General features: G+C 51.2%; 1 protein-coding gene across 3 annotated transcripts in view; it reads left to right on the forward strand.

The window, feature by feature from the left end:
- TOX2 (TOX high mobility group box family member 2) overlaps nucleotides 1-23393 on the forward strand; it is a 107522-nt gene extending 84129 nt beyond the window's left edge. For 2 of the 3 annotated variants that reach the window (XM_037044110.1, XM_037044112.1), the window contains 6 exons: nucleotides 16756-16995; nucleotides 18480-18707; nucleotides 19185-19265; nucleotides 19839-20234; nucleotides 20896-21023; nucleotides 22515-23393. In XM_037044110.1, coding sequence (XP_036900005.1) covers nucleotides 16756-16995; nucleotides 18480-18707; nucleotides 19185-19265; nucleotides 19839-20234; nucleotides 20896-21023; nucleotides 22515-22611 — 1170 coding nt within the window. In that variant the 3' untranslated portion in view covers nucleotides 22612-23393. Of the gene's footprint in view, nucleotides 1-16755; nucleotides 16996-18479; nucleotides 18708-19184; nucleotides 19266-19838; nucleotides 20235-20895; nucleotides 21024-22452 lie in introns of all 3 variants that reach the window. The other variant, XM_037044111.1, reaches the window with a different exon arrangement.

Raw genomic sequence — 23393 nt, forward strand, 5'->3', positions numbered from 1 at the left:
CCATCTCTGGCTCCACGGAGTGTCTGGAGCACATAAAACTTGAGATCTATTGGAGTCATTTCGCCCCTGCTCTGGCTGGATAATAAAAAGTCCGTCTTGGTGCTCTTTCTCTCGTCTTGAGGCTTTGTCCATTTAGAATTCGGTGTCTTCATAAAAGCCAACGAGACAAATAAAACTCATCTAAATGTTAAAGCTCCAGAAGAGACTGTCAATATGCCAGGGGGGCGGCGGGAGCACTTCACAGAGGGGAGCGTCCTGAGGGACATTTTAGCGCGCCAGCTGGGCTGGGCTGTGACCAGGTGTGGGGTGGCAGCCTGGTGTCCGAGCCACAGCACATGCCTGGGAGTCTGGAGTCCCGGGGCATCTATTCTGCCATGGTGGGTGATCTTGGGTGTTACCGCCCCTCTGAGCCTCCAGTAAGATGCTGCCTGACCCACAGGGCAGTTGTGAGCAGCAAATGTGCTAGTGAATTAGTGCTGGTGCGTAGCTTTGTGTAAGGATGTAGCAGGCGCCTGATGAGTTTGCTGACTGACCGAGTGAATGAATGAATGAATGAATGAAAAGTAAATGCTGCCTCTGCAGACACTTCACGAACTGCAGAGTGCAGTTACATCCTTGTTGGTGAGTAAGCCGGCGGGGGGACTCCGAAGACTATTCTGTCTTGTAGTATCGTCCGCCTTCTGTGCTCTAACCCTCCTGTTGACTTGGGAGGGACCCGGAACCANTGTCCGAGCCACAGCACATGCCTGGGAGTCTGGAGTCCCGGGGCATCTATTCTGCCATGGTGGGTGATCTTGGGTGTTACCGCCCCTCGGAGCCTCCAGTAAGATGCTGCCTGACCCACAGGGCAGTTGTGAGCAGCAAATGTGCTAGTGAATTAGTGCTGGTGCGTAGCTTTGTGTAAGGATGTAGCAGGCGCCTGATGAGTTTGCTGACTGACCGAGTGAATGAATGAATGAATGAATGAAAAGTAAATGCTGCCTCTGCAGACACTTCACGAACTGCAGAGTGCAGTTACATCCTTGTTGGTGAGTAAGCCGGGGGGGGGACTCCGAAGACTATTCTGTCTTGTAGTATCGTCCGCCTTCTGTGCTCTAACCCTCCTGTTGACTTGGGAGGGACCCGGAACCATCCTTAGTCACAATGTGTGCCTGAGACTCAGAGGGCGAGTGGCTTGTCCAGAGATGCACAGCCAGGAAGTTGTGGAGGCAGGAGGAGGACTTTGTTCTCTTGACTTGGAGTATTTCATGCTTGAAGTATTTCATGCCTCCTCATAATACAGAAGCACCTCTCACCCAGTCCCCGGCCCCGGGCCTCTGAACTGGGAGGGGAGACTCTCATCCCTGCCCCTCCATCCATTGGTGGGGGGGTGGGGTGGTTGGAGCTCTCACCGAGAGAGAGTTAGGCAGGAGAGGCAAAAACAGTTAGCCTCAATGGCTATTTTTCCAAACTTGGTGGCAAGGAAGAGGGAGAGGAGTTTGGGGTGAGTAGTTAGGACCTGTCACTGGGCCCATGCAGCTGTGGGCCTGGCATGCTGGGGCCCCCAAAACACTGTCCTGGATAAGCTGTTGCTTGTTCTTCCCTGTCACCCCAGAGACTGATGGAGAGACCGGAGGCAGGAAACCTGGGTTCACGTCCTGTCTCTGCCACCACTAACGAACGGTGTGGGGCAAGTCACTTTCTTCCCAGCCTCACCTCATCATGCATTGATTGGCCCAGATTACTAGCAGGAGTTGTGGAGATGAAGCGAGAGAGGTCTCCAGAGCATTTCATGGGTGGGCCCTGCAGGGGGTGCTTGTCACTGGAGTGGCAGAGCAGAGCCCCAGGCCAGCAAAGAGCCCAATGGGTTGGGACGGAGTGCACTGGGGCCAGACAGCTGCCTGTGTAACCAGCTGTGTGACCTCGGCCACACTGCTTAACCTCTCTGTGCCACAGTTTCCTCATGGCATTGTGGTGAGGAGTGAATGAGATATTCCAGATGGTATTCAGATCTGCGCAAGAGGGAGATCGTCCTGGTCCCACAGGGCGCTCTGAGGCATAAGTTAGACCACAGCGTGGCTGGCTGTGGTACCCCAGTGTGAAGTGTGAGTTAATCGTGGGTGACAGTCTGGGTTGGGAGTGTGGCTTCTGTGTAACTCTCTAGGCAAGACAGCTCCCATTGGCCAAGGGCAATTCTTGGAGAGGGAGGCAGCTGTAAGCCTTTGACAGCCAGCCCTCCCAGGAATTGATCTGAGTGGGGGACTTGGGGGGGTCCCAGCTGCATTTGCACCTAAAATGAGGTCCTGAGGCCAGCAGGATCAGCATCACCTGGGAAGCTGGGACTGATGCAGGTTCTTACACTCCACCCTAGACTATCACCAGTGTTTAACCCAGGCCCCAGAGCGTTCTCGTCCTGCTCAGGTCCACTGGGCGGCCATCACCCTCAGCGGAGCCCTGGATTCTCCGATGTCTTCAGGACACACAGAACAGTCCCTTGGTTTCTGTTTGCCTTGAGGACTTCATCACATCTGGGGTACTTGCGAACCCTTCTCCCAGAGAAACCAGAGGGTCCACACCTCTGCCGGTGCTTCCTGACTCTTCCCATCCCCTCATGCCTCCCATGGGCTCAGGCGTTGAAACAGACAGCCCGGCTTGGGGACTGTCCCCAGCCCACGATGAGAAGGGCATCAGGCCAGATCTCCCTAGACTGCAGAATATCTCCTCCTTGTGAAGGGTCGTGGGCAATCGAGCACCAAGGGCCTAGGCAGAGTTGGGAACAGTGTGACGGAAGAAAAGAAAGAACACCCAGGATGGGGAGGACCGTGGGAATCTCTGTGTGCCCCGAAAAGTGCGGGGCCCCACCTGACAGTGGGGGCACAAAGGGTCAGCCTGAGACGGTCACTCCTCATCCCGCAGGCCTCCTCTTCTCCCTTGGGAACCTGTACTCAGGCCCCCAGGCCCTTGCGCATGAGAACCCCCTCCCCTGCTCCCTTTCATCTGCCTTATGAACGTGACGTGGTCTTCCTTGCTAGGAGAAGTGGATTACCAGTAACTCCAGCCAGCAAACTGGCCACACCCTTCGCTATTTCCCACCACTGGGACCTGATCACACTACCCTGGAACTGTGTCTTCCCATAATCTCTTGCCAGATGACTCCCAGACGTGGTAGGGACCATGTTCACTGTGCCCAGCACAGGGCAGAAAGCTGCCATCCAATCAGTATTCACAGCGCCAGTGACCAGGGTCCAACCAATGACAGGCTTGACTGCTGCTGTGGCCCCTTCATGTGATCGCTTCTCTGTGCCCACTGCCCCGCTGAGAGGGGTCAGCACTTTGCCAGAATTGATGTCACTGGCACTGGACTTTGAGAGGCCTGAGTTCCTCCAGCTCCTTGCCATTTCAAGCATCTTCTCTGCCCCTCTGAACTTCAGTTTCCTTATGTGTAAAACAGACTGTGAGTAATCCTTATGGGGTGGTTCTGAAAATTAAATGCTATGATGCTTAGAACATGCTCAGCATGGTAGCCACAGCAATGTGATTATTTGTCTCTAAGCACTTCGTGTATGAGCTGCCTTTGTTTTTCTTCCCTGTCCACCCACGTGGGAAACTCTGTCTGCTTTCTAGTTTCCCCCAAGAAATCCACCTGCCAAAGTATTGGTGGACAAGGTCAATTCCCTGGGGGCCTTCAAGGGTGCCCACCACCAGCAGGCGCTCTATGCTCCCAAGTCCCCTTTTGGGCACACTGGCTGCGATGCGTGTTCCTGACCGGTGCCCATGTATCGTGGGCCCAGGGCCTTTTGAATCTGCTGTAGCACTGACTTCACACCCAGCACAGTAGCTGGACGTTTTCATCATTCCCCTTGTGATTGCTCTTTTCTTTCACACTGACCTGTCTTCCATGGGGCACTCGTGAATTTTTATTGATTTAGCATAGCTCTTTGTATATGAAGAATGTTATCCCTTTTGACATATACATTGTAAATATTTATTCTCAGCTTATTTCCTTCTCATGTAGTTAATAGGTTTTTTTAAATTTTTAAACCTTTTCCATATTATCTAAGTACCTAAATTTGTCTTCTTTTTTATGGTTTCCACTTTCAGTGGGAAACTTAGAAAAAATCTCCTCCAACAAAATATCACATTGATTCCAATATTATTTTTTCAAATACTGAATGGTTACCAACGTCTTTTATTTAAAATTCATCACTTCTCCCACTGACTTAATTTGTTACTAAATAGTTATGCTACAAAAATACACTTGAAACTATATGGATTTTCTTCTCCATTCCATTATTTTATCTGCCTTTTCTCATGTCCTTACCACACTTTCTAAATCCTTCTGGATTTGAAGTATGTTTTAATGCAATACAATTTTTCCAAAGTCCTTGCTCTTCAACTATTTTCTGACAAATCTTACTCATTTGTTTTTCCAGGTGAATTTTTAAGTCACTTTGACAAAACCCTTCCTTTTTCATATTGAAATTTCATTAAATCCACAAAATAAAGTGATTTTATATCATTATACTAGTGATTTGTCCCATTCAGAAACACAATGTAACTCTCCACTCGTTTAGTTTACCTCTGTAGTTATATGGGTCCAACATATTTTTAATAAATTTTAATTCTTGGAATTTTAGGCTTTAGCATTGCTTTATGGCTAGAACTTTCCAACTGTGCTTGCTAACGTGTTCAGGGTAAATAAGAAATCAGTGTGTTTCTCAGACTTATTTTTATCTGACCGTCTCAAATGCTAACTGGTGGAGGTTTGGGGGCTTCTCAAAATGTTGTCACCTCTGTAACAAAGATGCTTCCAGCGGCTCGTTTCCTGTTGCTCCGTTGCGCTGGGCAGACTTCCATCCACTAAACAGTGAAGATTAGTTGCCAGTGACCTTTGCTTCTCCCCCCACTTCACAGGAATCAAATTCACCTTTGGCATGAAGTTAGTTTTCTTTAGCACACTTTAAAAAAATTTTAATCTTCTAGTTTACTTAAAATTTTTGTTGAGTTTTGGCAAATGCCTGTTAAGTCTGTTTTAAGCTGATTATACAGTTTTTCTTCTTTAGCATACCGAAGTGATGAATTTTAGTAACAGATTCCCCAGTATTAATATATTCTACTTGATTATGGTATACACATATACCTACATATTGAAATATATATACACATATATACTTTTTAATGAGGCTGGATTTACCATTAGTTAATTTAATGTTTTTCTTTTTCATTTTTATAGTGAAATGGATCTGACGTTTTCCTTTCATAAGATAGCTTTCTCATGATTCTGTATGAAAATCCAGATTGTACTCTCAGCTAGATAACCACTTATGGGTTACACCATCTTCATAAAATGAGTCGTCCATTGTACCAGATCCATGTTATCACCATTGAAATGTATTAGCTTATAATTTTCATAGTCTTTTGCCCCATTCAGAGTCCTAAAGTTGCATAATTTCTCTCTTTTTTCATGTTTATCTTTACCAGAGCATCCTCCAGGTTATTGGTTTATCCACTTTGTTTTACTAATTTTATTCGGGGAACCAGACATCAGAGTTATGTTTCAGTCCTACCACTTCCCTTCTTTCTTAATTTATTCGTTCTCCTTTTATGTTTATTCATCTCCTCTGTAGTTGTTTAAAATTTTCATTTTAGGTTCTTTAGGCTCATTTACTTTTATTGTTTATTGTTTAATAATAAAAAGTTTATGGCTGTACGTCTTTTCTGAGTGCAGCTTTCACCGCATTCTATAAATTTTGAAATGAAGTGTTCTTACATCTTTCACTTTTTCTTCCCAAAACATACGTTATTGATTTTTCTAAAACGGTGTCTATTCATTGTAAAAAATAAATAAATAAACACAAGCAAATACAAAGAAGAAATACAAGATCATTAAAACTGACCATCCATGATAACTAGGATCAACCTGACCGTTTGCTAAGTGCCTTGGCCGCCCCCTTTCTGTGCCTCATACACACGTGATTCACATACCTGGGACCCTGACATGGCGCCTTCTCCTGTGCCTTCTAGTCTGTTCTATACCTGCCTAGCTCCTGCAACAGTCGTACTGGATGTACATTTCCGTGTCCCGAAATTCTAGGTCATGCCCTCATTGTTATCTGCATAACACTCTGTTGTCACGATGGCGATTCACTGTACGTGTAACCAGCCTTCTGTTGACAGACATCTGGGCTGTTTCTGGGTTTCCTCTGTTATAAAACTCTCTCGGGACAGGTTCCTGAAGAGTTGTGAAAGTAATTTTTTTCCTCTTTTTTTTCTTTTTAATATAATTGATTATGCTATTACAGTTGTCCCATTTCCCCCCCTCATTCCCCTCCACCCTGCACACCCCCTCTCCCACCAGCCCCCCTTTAGTTTATGTCCATGTGTCACAAGTTCTTTAGATTCTATATTTCCCATACTATTCTTGCCCTCCCCCCATCTATTTTCTACCCACCGCCTATGCTACTTATTCTCTGTACCTTCTCTCCCCTTCTCCTCCTCCCACTCCCCTGTTGCTAACCCTCCATGTGATCTCCATTTCTATGGTTCTGGCTCCTGATCTAGCTGTCCTCTTAGTTTGCTTTTGTTTTAGGTGTGGTTGTTAGTAACTGTGAGTTTGCTGTCCTTTCGCTGTTCATATTCTTTATCTTCTTTTTCTTAGATAAGTCCCTTTAACATTTCATATAATAAGGGCTTTTTCCAGGGTGGGGTGTCAGGGGAGGGAAGAGAGGCGAGCTCTGCCCTGGGCCAGCTTCTTACCCTCTGAGCCTCAGTCTTCTCAGCTGGGACAGTGGGCGTCGCCCCAGGGCCTCGTGGGACAGGTGTGAGAATCCATGAAGAGCTACTTGGGGAGCCTTCAAAATGATTCACAGCTTGCAGGGGCCCCCAAGCTCAGAGCTGCGCAGAGGTGGGAAGTCTGACTTTTAAGGGTGGACTCAGCCTGGATTCTGAAATGACCTGTTGCCCCAAATAGCCTGCTCTGGTGACACCTGGCTGCGGCCCTTAAATGGCTGGACCACGGAATGCCTGACTTCCTCTAGGTTGCTAGCTTTGTCTCAGAGGCCCATGTCCCCAGCCCCCTGCACCAGTTAACTTGTGGCAGATTAGGCAGCAGGAACCACAGCAGAACTCTGAATCCTGTCTGGGCCTTGGATCCACTGTGTGACCTCAGGCCTGTCCTTGCCCTCTCTGGGCCTCCTTTCCCAGACCCTCTCAGCCCGACTACCCGCAGCTCTTCTGAGAAAGGCTATCGGACAGTTGCTTGTAACCTCCGACCTTCTCCTGGGCATGGCAACCTCGGCATAACCAGGAACTTCAACAGGCAAGGTTTTTCTCCGGAGCTCATGAAAACATGTAAACACGGGTGAAGATACAAAATATTGAGTGTCAGGGCAGTAAAACACACCAGTGTTTGTTGTAGTAATTGACTATGCATGAGCTGACTGTTTAAATTACAGTTCACAACTGTTGCAGGGCCTGATGAATAATTTAAACGAGGGTGGCCAAAGAGATTTCAACACCGCATTAGCCAACTGCTCAGGATCAGCCACAGAGAATTTATAATTAGCCTGGAATATCCTATAATAAATTCCTTGGAAAGATGGTTTTAATTAGCACATGTGCTAATTCAAAATGGAGAATGCTAAGCATTAAGAGGGAGGGGGTGAGTAACCCTTCCATTTCCTTGTGTCTCCCTCTCAAGTTGGGGTCCCAACACCTGCCAGGAACCTCTGAGCCACGCCAAGCCTGCCTCCTGAATCCTTCCCTGCTCCACTGTCCCCAACCCAGGCCCACTGTCCCATCCCAGCTCAAATACCCCCGTCACTTTGGCTGGTGCAGAAGTCTCTGACATGGGTTCACCAGCTGCTTCATTCCCACGCAGCAGCCAGCTAGCTTTCTGAAACGCAAACCTGACTCCACTTGTGCCCTGTGTAGAGCCCCTCAAAGTGAGGAAGCCCAGAAGATGGAGCGGTTGGGGGAGGACATTCAGGTCCCCAGAGGCACAGCAGGGCCTGCTGGCTTCAGCCCATCTCTGGGCATGTGGGGACGGGAGAGGCATCCTTGGTAGAAGGAACAGTGAAAGCAACGGCAAAGAGACAGGAACACTCAGTGTGGGCACCACCAGTGAGGAGCGGGAGGAGGAGAGGCTGGAAGGATGCGGGAACCCGGCCATGCCACGCTTCAAAGGCTTGGAGTTTGATGGGGAGCTGGGCGGGCAGGTCCCACTTACGAGCTCGAATCCATGTGCCTGGCCTGGAGCTTGGGGAGGTTGCTTCTCTGGGGCCCAGAGCTCCCAGGTCTACCTGGCCCATTCCTTTGACACTTACTGAGTGCCCCCTGTATGCCAGGTGTGGGGCGGGACACGGAGGAGATGGCTCTGAGCAGAGCAGGTCCTCCCCTTCACAGGTGGAGCACACAACTGGAACCATTCACACCAGAGGGTGAATGTGAAATTGCAATGATAACAAGGTCAGTGAAAATAATAATAACGAGGTGCCATGAGAGGCAATAACTGGGGACCCTGGTTTAGGTAGGGGTGCCAGCAAAGGCTTCCTGGAGGTGGTGGCTTGGAGCTGAGTTCTGAAAAGTGAGTAGGGGTCTAGGAGAGCCCCTGGCAGTGGCCTTGGGTGGGGCACTAGGCTGGTAATAGGAAAGAGGGACCTGGGTATGGGGAGCTAGAGGAGAAATCCTCTCTCTGAGCCCAAGCCCTGGCTCTGGCACTTAAAGGTGCTCTTGAGCCAGACATGAAGTTCCCGGGCTTCGTTTCATCAGGATTCATTCATCTACTTTTTCGTTTATTCTATCAACATTTATTGAGCCCCTACTCTGTACCAGGTACTCTCCTGAGCTCTAAGCTGATGACAGACCCTGATGCCTGGGCTTAAGTTCCAGTGAGGTAGACAGACAGACAATGAGGTTCCTGGTGCCTTGTCATTGTTTTTGTCGCAGGGTTCCCCAAGAGTTCAGCAGTAGTCAAAACAGGACAGCTAGGCTGTGCCGACTCCCCGTGTGGCGATAACAACCTTTCCTCCCAGGCACTCTGTCCCCTGGGCCTGCCCAGCCCACACCGTGCCTGCTGCCCTCAGTAATGCAAAGAGCTCAGACTCTGGGGTCGGGCAGGCAGGCCCTGGGGTTGGGACCCTGGCACTGCTCCGAATGAGCTGCAGACGGGGAGCAACGGGCTTCACCCCTGGGACTGCATTTGCTCATCTGTCAAGTGGAAGGACAGCATCTGCCTCCCGGGACTGTGGAAAAGGTTGCCTGAGATCAAAGCTGAGAACGTGGCCCATGGGTGTCACAGCCAGGCTGTGGCCCATCAGCTCTGCAGTTAAGGTCCCTGTGGGGGCATGACTGAGACCGGAACACCCACCCTCCGCCACTGCACTTTCCCCTTAGCCTCTGAATAGAAAGTTATCCTTTGACACCTGCCTACTGTCCCACCTGTCCCCTCATGGTCCCGGGGGAGCTTCCAGGAGAGGTCATCGACCTGGTTGTGTCTGTTACTCCCCTGCTCCTGTTCATTCTGGCCTCTGCCCCTCACCCCCTCCCCCATCTATGAAACTGCTCCCCTCAGGGCCCTGGTGGCCTCCTCATTGCCAAATCCTTGGGGCACGTGCTGCCCTTATCATACTTGACATTTGGCCGTGTCAGACCTGCCTTCTTCCTGAAACTCTTCCTCTTCTGCTCCCTTGATGTGACTGTGACTTTAATGCTCCTGGTGTCCCCCACTGCTCAGACCACCTCTTCCTGGTCCCCTTGCAGGCCCCTCCTGCACCTGTCTCTCTACCCAATTCCCAGTGTTGTGGCTGGGTACCCCTGGGGGCTCCAGGTCAGTTTCTGCTGCATGTCCCCTCCTCCAAGTACCAGACCATGCAATGGACCATCCCCACCTGCAAAGCCCCAGCTCATCCTGTTCACAGCTGACCACTCCTCCCACCTGGCTGGACACGTCTCTTCATCCCTGTGACCAGCCTGTGACCATCATCAATGATCCGGTGTCCTCCTTGACCACCAGTTCTAAATCCTGACTCTCCCAGGGCACCTCTCAGGCTCACCTCTTACTTTCCATCTACCTGAATCTCCAACAATGGCTGCGTCACTTCTCACCCGGGAGCTGCCACCTACCACACAGCAGCCAAGCTGGCCTTTCTAAAATTCAAGTCTCCACTCTGCCTAAAACCCTTGTGGATTCCCCGTGACCCTCAGAATAAAGTCCAGATGTCTTCACCCGGCGCTCAAGGTCCTGCCCAGCCTGCCTCGTGCCTAGTTCTCTAAGCTCACCTTCCCCCTTCCTGCCCCGGTCTCTTACCCGTCATGCCAGCCAGGCAGAGGCCTGTCTGGATCCCCAGTCTGCTTGGAACCACCTCACGGTGGCCTGTGGCTTCCCTTCCAGCTCTCATCACCACCGTGGCTACAGGGTGATTGCAATGAGCTAGGGAAGGGCCCCAAAGTGGCAGCATGCTTGGTTTCAGGGCTGGAAAGGAAGTGAGTGAACTGGTGTGGAGTGGAGGAGCAGAGGGGGAGAAGGCCAGAGAGATACCAGTCGGGGGTGGGCCAGGGGATGGTGCTAGGGGTCTGTGGTTTAGTAACAACTCAGGCTTCTCCACAAAGTGAAGTAGGGAGCTAGTGCAGGCTCTGAGCAGAGAAGTGAGAGCATGCCAGGGATGGGAAGCATAAGGGCCACAGCCCCTACCCCAACCTGAACAGAAATTTCCATGTCTATGTGCTTAGTGTTTGCAAACCTCCCTTCAAACACACCACCAACCAGAAGGGGACAAACAGTTTTGCATTTCCAGCTTTCCCTGCTGGCACCTTTGTGCTCGTAACAAGATGATCAGTGTAACCAGGAGCGGGGCTGTAGCTTTAAAGGATAAATTAGTCTGACGCTTAACTCAATAATTAAAACTGGGGATGGCGCTTGGCCTGCAGGGATAATGTGCTATTATTATAGTCGTTTGTTTCAATTAAATGCTTGCCGATCTTGCTCTAGCAGCTGGGCACCTGTGCACTGTAGCTATTACTCTGAACAAGACATCTCAGATTTCAGGAGGAATTTGTCAGCGTGCAAAGGATGTCTCGCCAGGCATGAAAGTTCATTAGAAATACTTACTGACAAGGAGTCCGGACGAGGGACCGGCGCTGGGGAAAGCTTCCTATTGGCTTTCTTTTCTCCTCTTTTGCGCTGGAATTTTTCTTCCTAAAAGGAAATACTTTTCATATAGTGGCCTCTGAAAGCCCAGGGAAACCTCAGAGAGCAGTTTGGGGGGAGGGGCACCTGGGGTGCAGTGGACTGAATAAGCCCCCCAAGATGTCCCCCACGTCCTAACCCCCCGAGTCTATGGGTTTGTTACCTTACATAGCAGAAGGGGTTTTGCAGATGAGATTAAGTTGAAAATCTTGCGTTGGGGAGATAGTCTTGGGTCATTTGGGTGGCTCGGTCACGTAACCACAGCTCCTTATATGAGGGCAATTGGAGAGCCCAGCACCTGGAGAAGCTGACGGGATAATGGGAGCAGAGAAGGAAAAGGCCATGTAAGGCAGAGCCACGAGACAACATGTGAGAACAGCATCCATGCCCGGCCTCCAAAAAATACAGGGGGAGAGAGCTTCCCTAGGAGCCCCGTGAGACTGAATTTGGACTTCTGGCCTGCAGAGCTGGAACATAACGTGTCTGTGTTCTTTTTTACCACACTTTGTGCTACAGCAGCCAGAGGAAACCGACCCACGGGGCCTCCGCTGCTTCTCAGAGTCCAGGGACTCTCCTTAGGGCCCTGAGGCAACTTTCTCCAGGGAGGCGGTTCTGCTGCGATCCCAGAGCTGCCCTCAGCTTCCTCATCTGCCTAAAGCCTGCGGCCAGCCGCTTCACACCGTCCCTCCGGGTCCTAACACCCTCTGATGGCCCTTCGACCTCATCTCCCACTCCCCCTGACACTCCAGCTGCACCAGGCTGTGACCAGCAGCGCGCAGAGCTCATCATGTGATTGTGGTGGTCAGTGTTCTTCACAGAAACAGAACTGGTAGGATGGATGGATGGATAGAGAGACAGATAGGCAGACATGAGAAGGAATTGGCTCATGTGGTCATGGAGGCTGAGAAGTCCCAAGATCTCCAGTCAGCTCCTCCCGGAGCTGGAGACCCAGGAGAGCTGACACTGTAGGTCCAGGCTGAGGGCAGGAGAAGACCAAGGTCCCACAGTCAGGCAGAAGAAGTTCCCTCTTACGCTGCTTGTTCTTCATTCTAGTCAAGTCTTCAACTGATTTGATGAGGCCCACCCACACAGGGGAGGGCAATCTGCTTTACCCAGTCCCTTGATTCAAATGTTAAACTCACCCAGAAACGCCCTCGCAGACACACCCAAAATAGTGTTTGACCATGTGTCGGCAACGGTGGCCCGGTCGAGTCAACACAGAAAATTAACCATCACATTGCTCCAGGCCTCTCTGCCCTTGCAGGTGCTCCTGCTCCAGGGAATGCCCTCCACTCTCCCACCTGTCTTCTGCAACCTTCTCCCCCAAGAGTCCGCACAGAGTGTTCTCCCAGGGAAAGGCTTTCTGGCTCTCCAGGCCTCGGAAGGGCCCTTTCCGCCTGGCCCAGGTCCCTCCGATCACCTGTGCTACGGCACTGGTTCAAACTACCGTCGGACTGCGCACTCAGATCTGGCGCCTTCGGTCTAATCTTGGTCTCCTCCGTCTAGCCCAGGATCTCAGGCGAAACCTTCCCTCAGGGAAGGGTTTTGGAATGAATGAGGGAGTGAATGAGTAGCAGGAGCCATCTTAAGGACCCGGGAGGATCAGAGAAGGGAAACAACCTGGGTGGTTCTGATGTGGGCAGTGCAAGGCAGAGGCCCCATCAAGGACACAAGAGGGGGACAGCAGTGGGTGCTCAAATTTGGAGGACAGTGGCCAACCGCCCAATCTCTGTCACCTCTCTGTCACCGGTCCGGGCCTCTCTGATTTTAAAGGGAGGCTGCAGTCTGAGTCCCAGGCAGATCCCAGCTGGTGGCCAGGGCGGGCACGGCCAGGGACAGCACACCTGGTGATAGAGTGAGTGCCTGAGGACTCGGGCAGGCGAGGGGCTCAGACCTTGATTTGAATCCCAGCTCTACAGACCCAGGGCATGCCACTTGCCTTTCTGAACCCCAGCTTCCTCCTCTGTGAGATGTTGATACTAAACCCATCTTCCTCCAGTGCCTGGGTGAGAATGGAAGTGGTCAGAGGTCAGTGTCCAGCAGGTGGTCACTGCCCAATAAAGGGTGGTACTTCTACCAGTCTTTCCATTCAATAGCATTAGACTGGCATGAGATGGCAATCCATGTCCATGGGCCAAATCTGGCCCTCTGCTTGTGTTTGTAAATAAAGCTTTATTGGCACACAGCTGCACCAATTCATTTATGTGTTGCCTATGGCTGAGTTTTGTGTTACAACAGCAGAGTTGAGTAGTTATGACAGAGACCATCTGGACCTCAAAGCCTAAAATACTGTATTTTATACGTGGCCCTTTATAGAAGTTTGTCAGTAATTAACTGACTTAATAAATGCAACTGATGTTTGTGAAGCACCCCTGTAATTTTTATTGCCATTGGAGCTTTCCTCTTTTCCTCTTCTCTCATATTCCAGAAACTTCCATTGTTTGTGGAAGTTTAGCCTATTTAGCCTTCTTAGCCTATTTGAGATTCGGTTCAAGCTCATACCTTCAGCAAGTTCATGAGTGAGTGGAGGAAAGGAAACCTTCTTGCATCAAACACCTACTATGTGCCAGGCTCTGTGTCAAGTTATCTCCTCCTCGGACCATCATAGCTGCCCTGTGAGAGCAGGTTCATGACCTTTCACCCATCTCAGAGCCAGTAAGATCCATGTGGGTGCAGTGAAAAGATCTGTCTTGAGAAAGAGCCAGGGCTCTGATTTGTTCACCTCCTAGCTGTGTGACCTTGGGAAAGTCACTTAACCTCTCTGAGTTTTAGTGTCTGTACTGTAAAATGGGGGCAGTGGTAGTGTTATGCCAGATTTGTTCCGGAAGTGCCTAGCACATAGTGAGTCTCACTAAGTATAATAGCGAGTGTTATTATTACAATTTTTAGCATCCTCTATACGACAGGGCTGTTACCTCTTAGAAACAGCTACTCTGAGACGGGAAGGGATTATAAAGTGCTGGTCCTTAGCTCCATGATTTTCCCATGGGATGTGGTTGTGCTGGGAGATTAAGAGGAAGGTTCTGGACCCTCTGGAACTCTGAGGCAGGGGCTTCAATGAGGGAACGCAGTGGGCCTCCAGGAGAGGCATTCGGCGCCATGGGCCAAGTGTGAGGGGTGCTCAGTGACATCTCGCCCCTGCCTCAGAGGAAGCAGGCAGGTGTGAGAAATGCCTGGTATACGAGCCCGTGGTGTGAGCAAATCTAGACTTAATGTCTAAGTACCATTGTTATCGCGGTACGAAACTTACTGCAACTGTCAAAATGATGATTGAAATAAGTTATTTAATGAAAAAAATCTGAGACATAAACCACTGATGGGAGAAAAATTAAAAGCTTATTTTTTTGTTTTTGCTTAAGGACTCAGAGATATAGCACAATGGCATAAACATCACTAGATAAAAACTTGATCAGTAAAGGGAAAACGTGGGGAGTCAAGGAAGCAAGAAAAAATAAGCTGCAAAATCTATGAACAAACACTATCTTTAAAATAAATATGAATGGATTCATTTTCCTGATTTTTAAACAATGTTGTTGCACATACTTTGACAGCTATTTTCCTTACTTATCCTTATTTATTCTTCTATCATTTTATTCTGTGCTTTCTGTTGGTTTTCTGTTTGTGTGTGTGTGTTTATGCTATCTTTGCTATGAGTTAAAGGAAACTCGAGAAAAAAACAGATGCAGCCAAGACTGAGTCCCTCTGGCTCATAAACTCTTCGGAGGTTGTCGACCCCATAGGGAGAACGGCTGTGTTCTGTCCCGAGTCTGATTCAAAGAAGGAAGCAAATGAGCCAACAGCACCACACCCACTTCGGTCGGTCCTCCCGGACTCCGCCCCGTTCTGTTGCCGTAAACGCCTCGCATTCCCCCATATTTTCAGGAAAAGAGGCAGCTGGGGAGTTTTTCCTACCAGGAGTGGCATCCTCTCCTCCCTTCCTTTTTCCATCCTTTAGCAAACATTTTTAAAATGCTGACTTTCTGTGTCCCAGGCACTACTTAAGACACTCGGAATACAATAGTGAATGAGCTGTCTACTCACAGAGGGGAAGGGAGACGGTAAACAAACAAAATAATTGCAGCTTGAAAGAATGATGGGAACCAACTATGATGATAGAAAGTAAGGGTCAGGGGTCGGGATTTTTAGACAGAGTGGTCTGGGAAGGTGTCTCTGAGGAAGCGGCATTCAAGTTAAGACCTGAAAGATGAGGAGCCCCGTGTAGAGAGCTGAATTAAAACTACAACTCAAAATTAACGGGGAAGCAACAATAATAAATCTTTAAAAATCAGAGAAAGAAATCAATAGAGATTACAATGATATTAAAGAAATAGAAAACAGAGAAGGAGTAGGGTGAACAAGAAATTTCAGATTTGCCCTGGCTGGCGTGGCAAAGTGGACTGAGTGCTGGCCTGTTAACCAAAAGGTTGCTAGTTCGATTCCCAGTCCAGGCATCTGCCTGGGTTACAGGCCAGGCCCCCATTTGGGAGTGTGTGAGAGACAACCAGTCCATGCATCCCTCACACACTGGTGTTTCTCCCTCCCTTCCCCTCTCTCTCTGAGTAAATAAATAAATCTTTTAAAAATATTCAGATTTGATTCTTTTGAGGAGAAAAACATATCCCACATCATAAAATAGAAAACCTATGAGCTTGCCTAATGAAGAAAAAGTGAGAGAAAAACACAAGTACTTGACATGAGAAATTAGAAAGAGAAAATAACCACAGATGCAGAGAAAATAAAAATAATTGAAAGAATATGCAAAGTGGTATGCCTTGCTGAACAGTGTATCTATATATAGCATTTAAGTAAAAAGTATGCACTATTCTAAATACGTACTTAGTATGAGAAATGCCTATATGTAAAAATCAGTAGCTTTCTTATGTTCCAGAAATAACCAGTTAGAAAATATCCTAGAGAACAGTTAATAAGAAAACTACTGAGCTACAGGAAGAAAAATGCGAAACTTTATTAAAGAATTTATTTACTCTCTCTGTATTTGACAAACCCTTATACCACACAGGACTGCCTATGTGCTAAGCACATTTAGTCTTTAACAGTCTCAGAAGGTAGGTTTAACTGTTATCCACATGTTGCAGATGAAGAACCCAGGCACAGAGAGGTTAAGTAACTTGGCCGAAGTCGCCCAGCTTGTAAGTGGCTGCACCAGGGTTCCAAACACAGTTGGCTTCCCGCATCTGTGCTCTTTGCTCTCACGCTACCTAGTGAATAAAAGCAGAGACATACATTCCAGGAGGGAAGACTCAGTGTTGTGAAGGGATTCATTCTCAGCTGGCCTGAGCTGTCCAGCCAGGGATGAAATCCTGACCGTCTGTCCATGTTGAATGTCAACAGAACAGCAAACTCCCAAGATGCCTGGTCTCCCCACAGGCGCACTGGACCCTGCAGGGCTCAGAGTGGTGGGGGCACTCACCTGTCAGGGATACAGGGGGCAGCCACAGCTCGGGATAAAGGAGCCGTCACCTTCTGCTTCTCACCAACACGCCCTCATTCCCTGGGGCCCTGCAATGTGCATGTGATGGGGCACCGGATGGGTCCTTTCTAACTGCAAATGCCCTGCCCTCCTCTCTCAGATCCAGGAGATGGTCCACTCGGAGGTTGCTGCCTACGATTCGGGCCGCCCAGGGCCCCTGCTGGGCCGCCCCGCGATGCTGGCCAGCCACATGAGCGCCCTCAGCCAGTCCCCGCTCATCTCTCAGATGGGCCTCCGGGGTGGCCTTGCCCATGGCTCCCCGTCGCCCCCAGGGAGCAAGTCTGCGACCCCTTCTCCCTCCAGCTCTACTCAGGAGGAGGAGTCAGAAGCGCATTTCAAGGTAGGTGTGAGAGCAGAGATGCAAAGCCTTAGGATGCCCTCCTGTCAGCAGGGTGACGGGCCCTGCATGGAAAGGGCATCACCTACCTCTAGAGAAGACTCACAGGGTATGACCGTACCCTTTGCTAGAAAACACTGGAGAAGGAAATTCTGGAAAAGAATGAAGTCTTATTCCTGAATGGCCAGTGGGTCATTCCAGTGACATTCATGGTGTGGGCAACCTCAGGGGTCATGTCCTTTCTCCTATGGCCTTTTAGGAGAAAATATTCTGACAAAAATGCATGGTCCAGCAGAGGGCACCCCTGGGCAGCACCGACCTCAGTTGGGGCTCTAAAAATGACCCCTTCACTGGAGGCAGGGGTGGACCAGCCTCTTCAATTGCCATCAGGGTGAGCTCTCCAGGCTCTGGCCCTTTCTTGACACTGACCAAATCTCCCTTTCTGTTGGAGAGCACCCCCCATAACTGGGGTGGAAAACGGAGGCCCAGGAGGGCCTGGGATGGATGTGCTGATTGGGAATCTCCCAATGAGCTGGCGGCAGAATCAAATCTTGAGTCCACACCTCCTAGCCCTCTTCCCTCTTCATGGGGGCCTCCCACCCCTTCCACGTGGTGGCCCCTGCAGAGGCCTGGACAGTGGCCATAGCACCCATGCCATCTATCAGAGACCCTGACTGGGGTGGGCACCCCTGGGTCCTGGTCCTGCCCCATCACCAGGGTGACTTGGTCTCCACCACAGACCAGGCAGGGGTGGTTTTTATTTTATTTTTCATGTAGAAAACACTTCTATAACCATCCCCATGGGCCGGTGTTCTAAGCACATAATAATATTAACGCATGTAATCCTCACCACAACTCTCCAGGGAAGGTACCCTTATCATCTCCCACAGGCAGATGGGGAAACTGAGGCAGGGAGCAGTTAAGTGACTTTATTCTGATTCATTCTTTATTGGTCAGGAGATTTTTATACTCCATAAAGATTAACTTGGGGAAAAGGTGATAGAGATGTAAACGACTTTTGCCTGATTAGAAGGTGGATTAATTTTTCCCTGAAGAGGTACAAATGACTTGTGTCCAGCAGAAGGGATAAAATTAAGCCCTAAAAGTGATAGTTTTATTACTCTATGGGGCATTAACCAGTTTCTCTATCTATTTCTTTGGATCGGCTTTACTATCATGCTGATTGTCATTAATGAGTTAAACGAAAAAACCCAGGGCTCCTATCCAGGATGTGTATGTGTTTGTCTGTCTGTCCGGTCTGCCTGTCCTCTGCCTCCCCTACCTAGGGAGTGTGGTTAGCCCAACAGTGTGGCCACAGCTACCCGTGCTCCTGGCATGGCCAGTGCCCGTGTGTGAGCAGGGCCCGACCAGCAGGGGGCAGGCCTGCTGGGGAGAGTTCAACACTGCCTGAGGCTGTGGGGGGTGGGTTCCACATTGGCAGGGGTCCCTGGGCATCTCAGGTTTTCTGCCTCCTGTCACCCGGGCAGATGTCAGGAGAGAAGAGACCCTCCGCTGACCCAGGAAAAAAGGCCAAGAACCCAAAGAAGAAGAAGAAGAAGGACCCCAATGAGCCACAAAAGCCGGTGTCAGCCTACGCACTCTTCTTCAGAGACACTCAGGCCGCCATCAAGGGACAGAACCCCAGCGCCACCTTCGGGGACGTGTCCAAAATCGTGGCCTCCATGTGGGACAGCTTGGGAGAGGAGCAGAAGCAGGTGAGTCTCCATCCCTTTCTGGGCTACCCACCCCCACCAATGCTTTGGGGTCCCGGAGCCAGCGACAGACTTGGAAGGTCGAGAACCGGGCCCAGCCTCTACAACTGGAGGCTCTTGCAGAGGTCTTTGCTGGGCTCAGTTTGCCCATCTGTGAGATGGGAAGTCAGGTTCCTTGTGATTCTGCTGTTCTCCAGCTGCATTTACCAGTGACTTAACAAATCTGGGCCTCTGCATCCTCATTTGTTTGTTAAACAGGAACATCTCAGTCCGTCTTGTCCCCCACCCAACCCTCCAAGTCTGGGTCCCAGACCAGAGCTTTCCTATCCCACTGACCGTACGCCTGCGGCCCTGTCTTGGTGGCCTTCTGGGGAAATAGGGAGTAGAAACAGCTCACAGGCAAAGGCCAGCTCGCAGTGGTGTGACCTCCAGCTGACCACGTAAGCTCTCCCCAAGCTGCTCACATCTTGGATCTTTCAGGCCTACAAGAGGAAGACCGAAGCGGCGAAAAAGGAATACCTGAAGGCTCTGGCAGCCTACAGGGCCAGCCTGGTCTCCAAGGTAACCCCTGGACTCCCAGGCACGGTGGGACCACTGAGGGGCGGAGCAGGCACTGAGACCCACGGGAAAGGACAGATACTGTGGTCATTTCTCCAGTGCACCTACTGTGTGCTGGCCTCTTTACATGTATCTTGTTTCATTTCATTCTTCTAACAAGAATCCAAGACTCAGAGAGGTTAAGCATCTTCCCTCCAATTATCCAGCATGTTAGGTGGCTGTACAAGGAGTCAAACCCAGTCTGACCACTCTTCAAATCTGACCCCACTACCTGCCTCATTCATCAACACCAGCAGCGAGGAGGCTCAGGGTGGCAGCGGCCAGGCAGCCCCAGTGGTACAGGGGTGTTGTCTGGGCTGTTACAGAGGACACGGCATCTGCATCAGACTATAAAGGGCCAGGCAGAGAGGGCACTGCAAGTCACAGGCGCCGCACATGCAAAGGCACAGAGGCTGGGGGGGAGCAAGAATAGAGGGCCAGGGGCCCTGTCCGTGGGTTGCAGAACTGCCCAGCCCCATAGTCCAGGTTCTGGCTTCGCCATTTTCTCCAGAGTAACTGGTGTCTGTCTCCTTCCAGAGCTCCCCGGACCAGGGCGAGACCAAGAGCTCTCAGGCCAACCCACCAGCCAAAATGCTGCCGCCCAAACAGCCCATGTACGCCATGCCAGGCCTGGCCTCCTTCCTGACGCCCTCGGACCTGCAGGCCTTCCGCAGCGGGGCCACCCCTGCCAGCCTCGCCCGGACACTGGGCTCCAAGTCGCTGCTGCCAGGCCTCAGTGCATCCCCCCCGCCACCACCCTCCTTCCCGCTCAGCCCCCCACTGCACCAGCAGCTGCCACTGCCCTCCCATGCCCAGGGCGCCCTCCTCAGCCCACCTGTCAGCATGTCCCCAGCCCCTCAGCCTCCTGTTCTGCCCACTCCCATGGCACTCCAGGTGCAGCTGGCTATGAGCCCTTCGCCTCCAGGGCCACAGGTGAGCAAGGCTGAGTAGGCACAGCCCATCTGGGACCCCTTGTGGAGAGGGAGGGCCCTTGAGCTTTTAAATTCAGTTCCTGCTACTCGCCAGCTCTGTGGCCTCAGCCCAGATGCCTGACCTCTCTGAGCTTCAGCTGCCGCATCAGCAAACTGGGTCTGGAACACCTTGCCTGAGACGTCCTGGCTGCAGCCGAGAGTCAACAAGTTGCCGACAGATTGTTCAGATTCTTAGCATATTCCAGGCCCTCTGTCTCTCACTCTCTGTCTGCTGTGTGGTCCAGCCTGCTCAGTCAGGCCGTCCCCAGCTGTCCCCAGAGCCCTTGAGGCTTGACCCCGCTAATGCTCCCCCAGACACTCTTCCGGGACTTCCCTGAGGTCACTCAGCCCAGTACCTCCATTTTACAGATTGGGCAACTGAGTCTCCAGAAAGCAAAGGCCCTGAGAGCACTTTCACCCCCTGGTGCAGCTAGGACAGGGTAGAATTTTTCAAACGGGGCAAAGGAAGAAGCATTTCAGGCCGAGTAGAGATCATGCATGAGCCTGAAGATGCGCCTCCATGATCGCCTAGGGCACACACAGTCCCCATCCCCTCTCTCTGCCTGAGACCTGCGCCCAGTTCGGTCTCCTTTGCTCACCTGCCTCCTCCTTCCCCTGGGCAGGACTTCCCTCACCTCTCCGAGTTCCCCAGCGGCTCCGGATCCCGCTCTCCCGGCCCGTCCAACCCCACGAACGGCGGAGACTGGGACAGCAGTTACCCCAGCGGGGAGTGTGGCATCAGCACTTGCAGGTCAGTCGTCACCCCAGCCACGTGGGCGGTGGACTAGCCGTGGGAGGAGGGGTGGGAAAGAGACGGGAGGGATAATTAGGTGGACACGGGGCCACGTCCACTGCCGGTGCCCGCTGCTCCCACCCCAGCTGTTAGCCTCCCTGCTCCCCGCCCTGCTAAGCCAACCGTGACAGTGAGCGAGCAGGCATGGCATGCACCCCCCTTCTGACGGGCCTGGGGAGAGGGCAGACTCAGCTGGGCAGGGCCGCCCGAGCCGGTTCAGAGTTTCCACTGCAGCCCTTCCCCAAAGTCAGGGCCCCTGGGGGGTCTCCAATGGACCATCACGGCAGGTCCGAGCTTGCCCTCCAGGGAGCCCAGACCGCAGCGGCACCCTGTTCTATGCGTTAGTTTTTGAGACGTCACCGACACAGAACGTGTTAGTTTCACGGGTACGGCATCCTGATTCGATACGCGTACATATACCAAAGCGGTCACCATACTGAGTCCAGCTAACACTGTCTCTGCCCATAGTGCTGTTTTGTTTCCCTTGGTGAGAACTGTCAGGATTTACTCTCTTAGCGACGTTCAAGCACGCAATATGGTATTGTCCACCGTGGCCACCGTGCTGGACGTCACACCCGAGGACCCACGGTGCCTTTTGCAGCAGGGAGTTTGTGCCCTTTCCCCCCTCCATCAGTTCGCCCATCACCGGCCCCTGCCTCAGGCAGCCACCAGCCTGTTCTCTGTAGTTTTGAACTGGGGCTTTTCGTCTTGGTTGGGGGAGGGGGTGTGTTTAGATTTCACATAGAAGTGAGATCGTATCTTACCTGTGTTTCCCTGTCCGACTCATTTCACTACGTGTAAGACCTTCAGGGGCCATCCGTGTTTTCACAAATGAGTGCCCTATTTTAAAAACATAAAAGGAAGCAACCACCCTCCCTTAATTCTGTTTGAAATTTACAAAAGAAACACTGACTAAAAAAAAAATTTACCAGAGAGGGGAAGGGGGTAGATGGAGGTGGAGGAGGATATGGGGGGAATAAGTGGTGATGTAAAAAATAAAATAAAACAGATTTTTAAAATGTATTTAGACAAAAAAAATTAATAAATGAAATTCGCATTTAAAAACTGAAAAAAGAAGAAAACAGTGCCCTGAGAGTGACAGCAGTTAGAAAGATGGACACACTGCTGCCACCTTTGGTGGCACTGAGGACACCGTGGCCCCTGGCTGGGACCCCAGAAGAGGTGTTTGGTTCCGCCTACTGGGGGGAGACAGGGAGGGACCCGCGCAGGCCCTCATTCCTCCTCGGGGGCAGCCACGTCCAGGGTGGGGGCGAAGGGCCCGTGGGCAGCTGTCCCGCTGCTCCTGGGGCCCTGTGTCCAGGCCCCTGAGAGCCCGTGAAGCCGGTGAGGCCACATCAGCCCTGACAGCCCCTCCTCTCTCCCGCAGCCTGCTCCCCCGGGATAAATCGCTCTACCTCACCTAATCCCGCCTCCCCTCTCCTCCCTGAGGCTGCTGGAGGGGCCCAGAGCAGAAAAGAAGAAACCTTGGCAGGAAGCAGGGTGCCCACGAAGAGAGAGCAGTGACACGCTAATGCCCCACGGCTGAGTCCCTCCCGAGACCTCTCGCCGGACTCTGCAGAGGCAGCCCAGTGCCCACCGCCAGCCCAAAGACCCTGCAGCAAACTGCTGCCCCCTGACCTGCTTGCTCCAGGGTTCCTGTGGCCCCTGCTCCTCGTCCTGCACACCGAACCCTGCGTCTGGACCTCTGGCCTCAGCCCAGACTCACGTGGGCTGCTCCTCCTGGAAGGGTTGCTTAGCAACGGAGACCCACCCCCAGAGGCATGGGGCGGGGACCGGCCCAGCCACAGATGTGCAAATGTGGTTGTACGGTGTGAACGAGAGATTATGAAACCTTGAACTGTTGGCTCCGTGTAAGTAGTTGACTCCGTGTTTTAGAACTGTGCTGAAGACATCTGTAAGATTATTTTGTGGGGGAAAGAAGTAGTTTCCTTTAAGGTAAAAAAGCATTTTATATGACCCCTAGCACATGTTTTTTAAGTTTGATCTGAAGGGAGACGCGCGCAGAGCTGGCGGCTGCCGAACCGCCCTGTCGTCCGCACAGCCGGGAACTGGACAGTCTCGGCCACACTGGGGGGCTTTTTTCCCCCACCACCTGCCCGTCTGTCTAAAGTAGCCAACGACGACCTCCGTCTGTCCGTGCAGAGCACCTGAGGACAGAGTGCAGAGTGCATCAGAGTGTGCGTGGTGTGGGTTTCGGTTTGGGTTTGGGTTCTTCGTGTTGTCTGCAGCTGCTTCCCGGCCCTGGCAAGCGTCTGGCTCAGTGCCCAGTGCTTCTCTCACACGTCTTTATAATAAAACTTCTGAAAA

This window comes from Sturnira hondurensis, unplaced genomic scaffold (genome assembly GCF_014824575.4).
Source record: "Sturnira hondurensis isolate 20B ecotype Veracruz unplaced genomic scaffold, ASM1482457v3 Scaffold0004136, whole genome shotgun sequence".
In the NCBI taxonomy this organism is placed as follows: Eukaryota; Metazoa; Chordata; class Mammalia; order Chiroptera; family Phyllostomidae; genus Sturnira; species Sturnira hondurensis.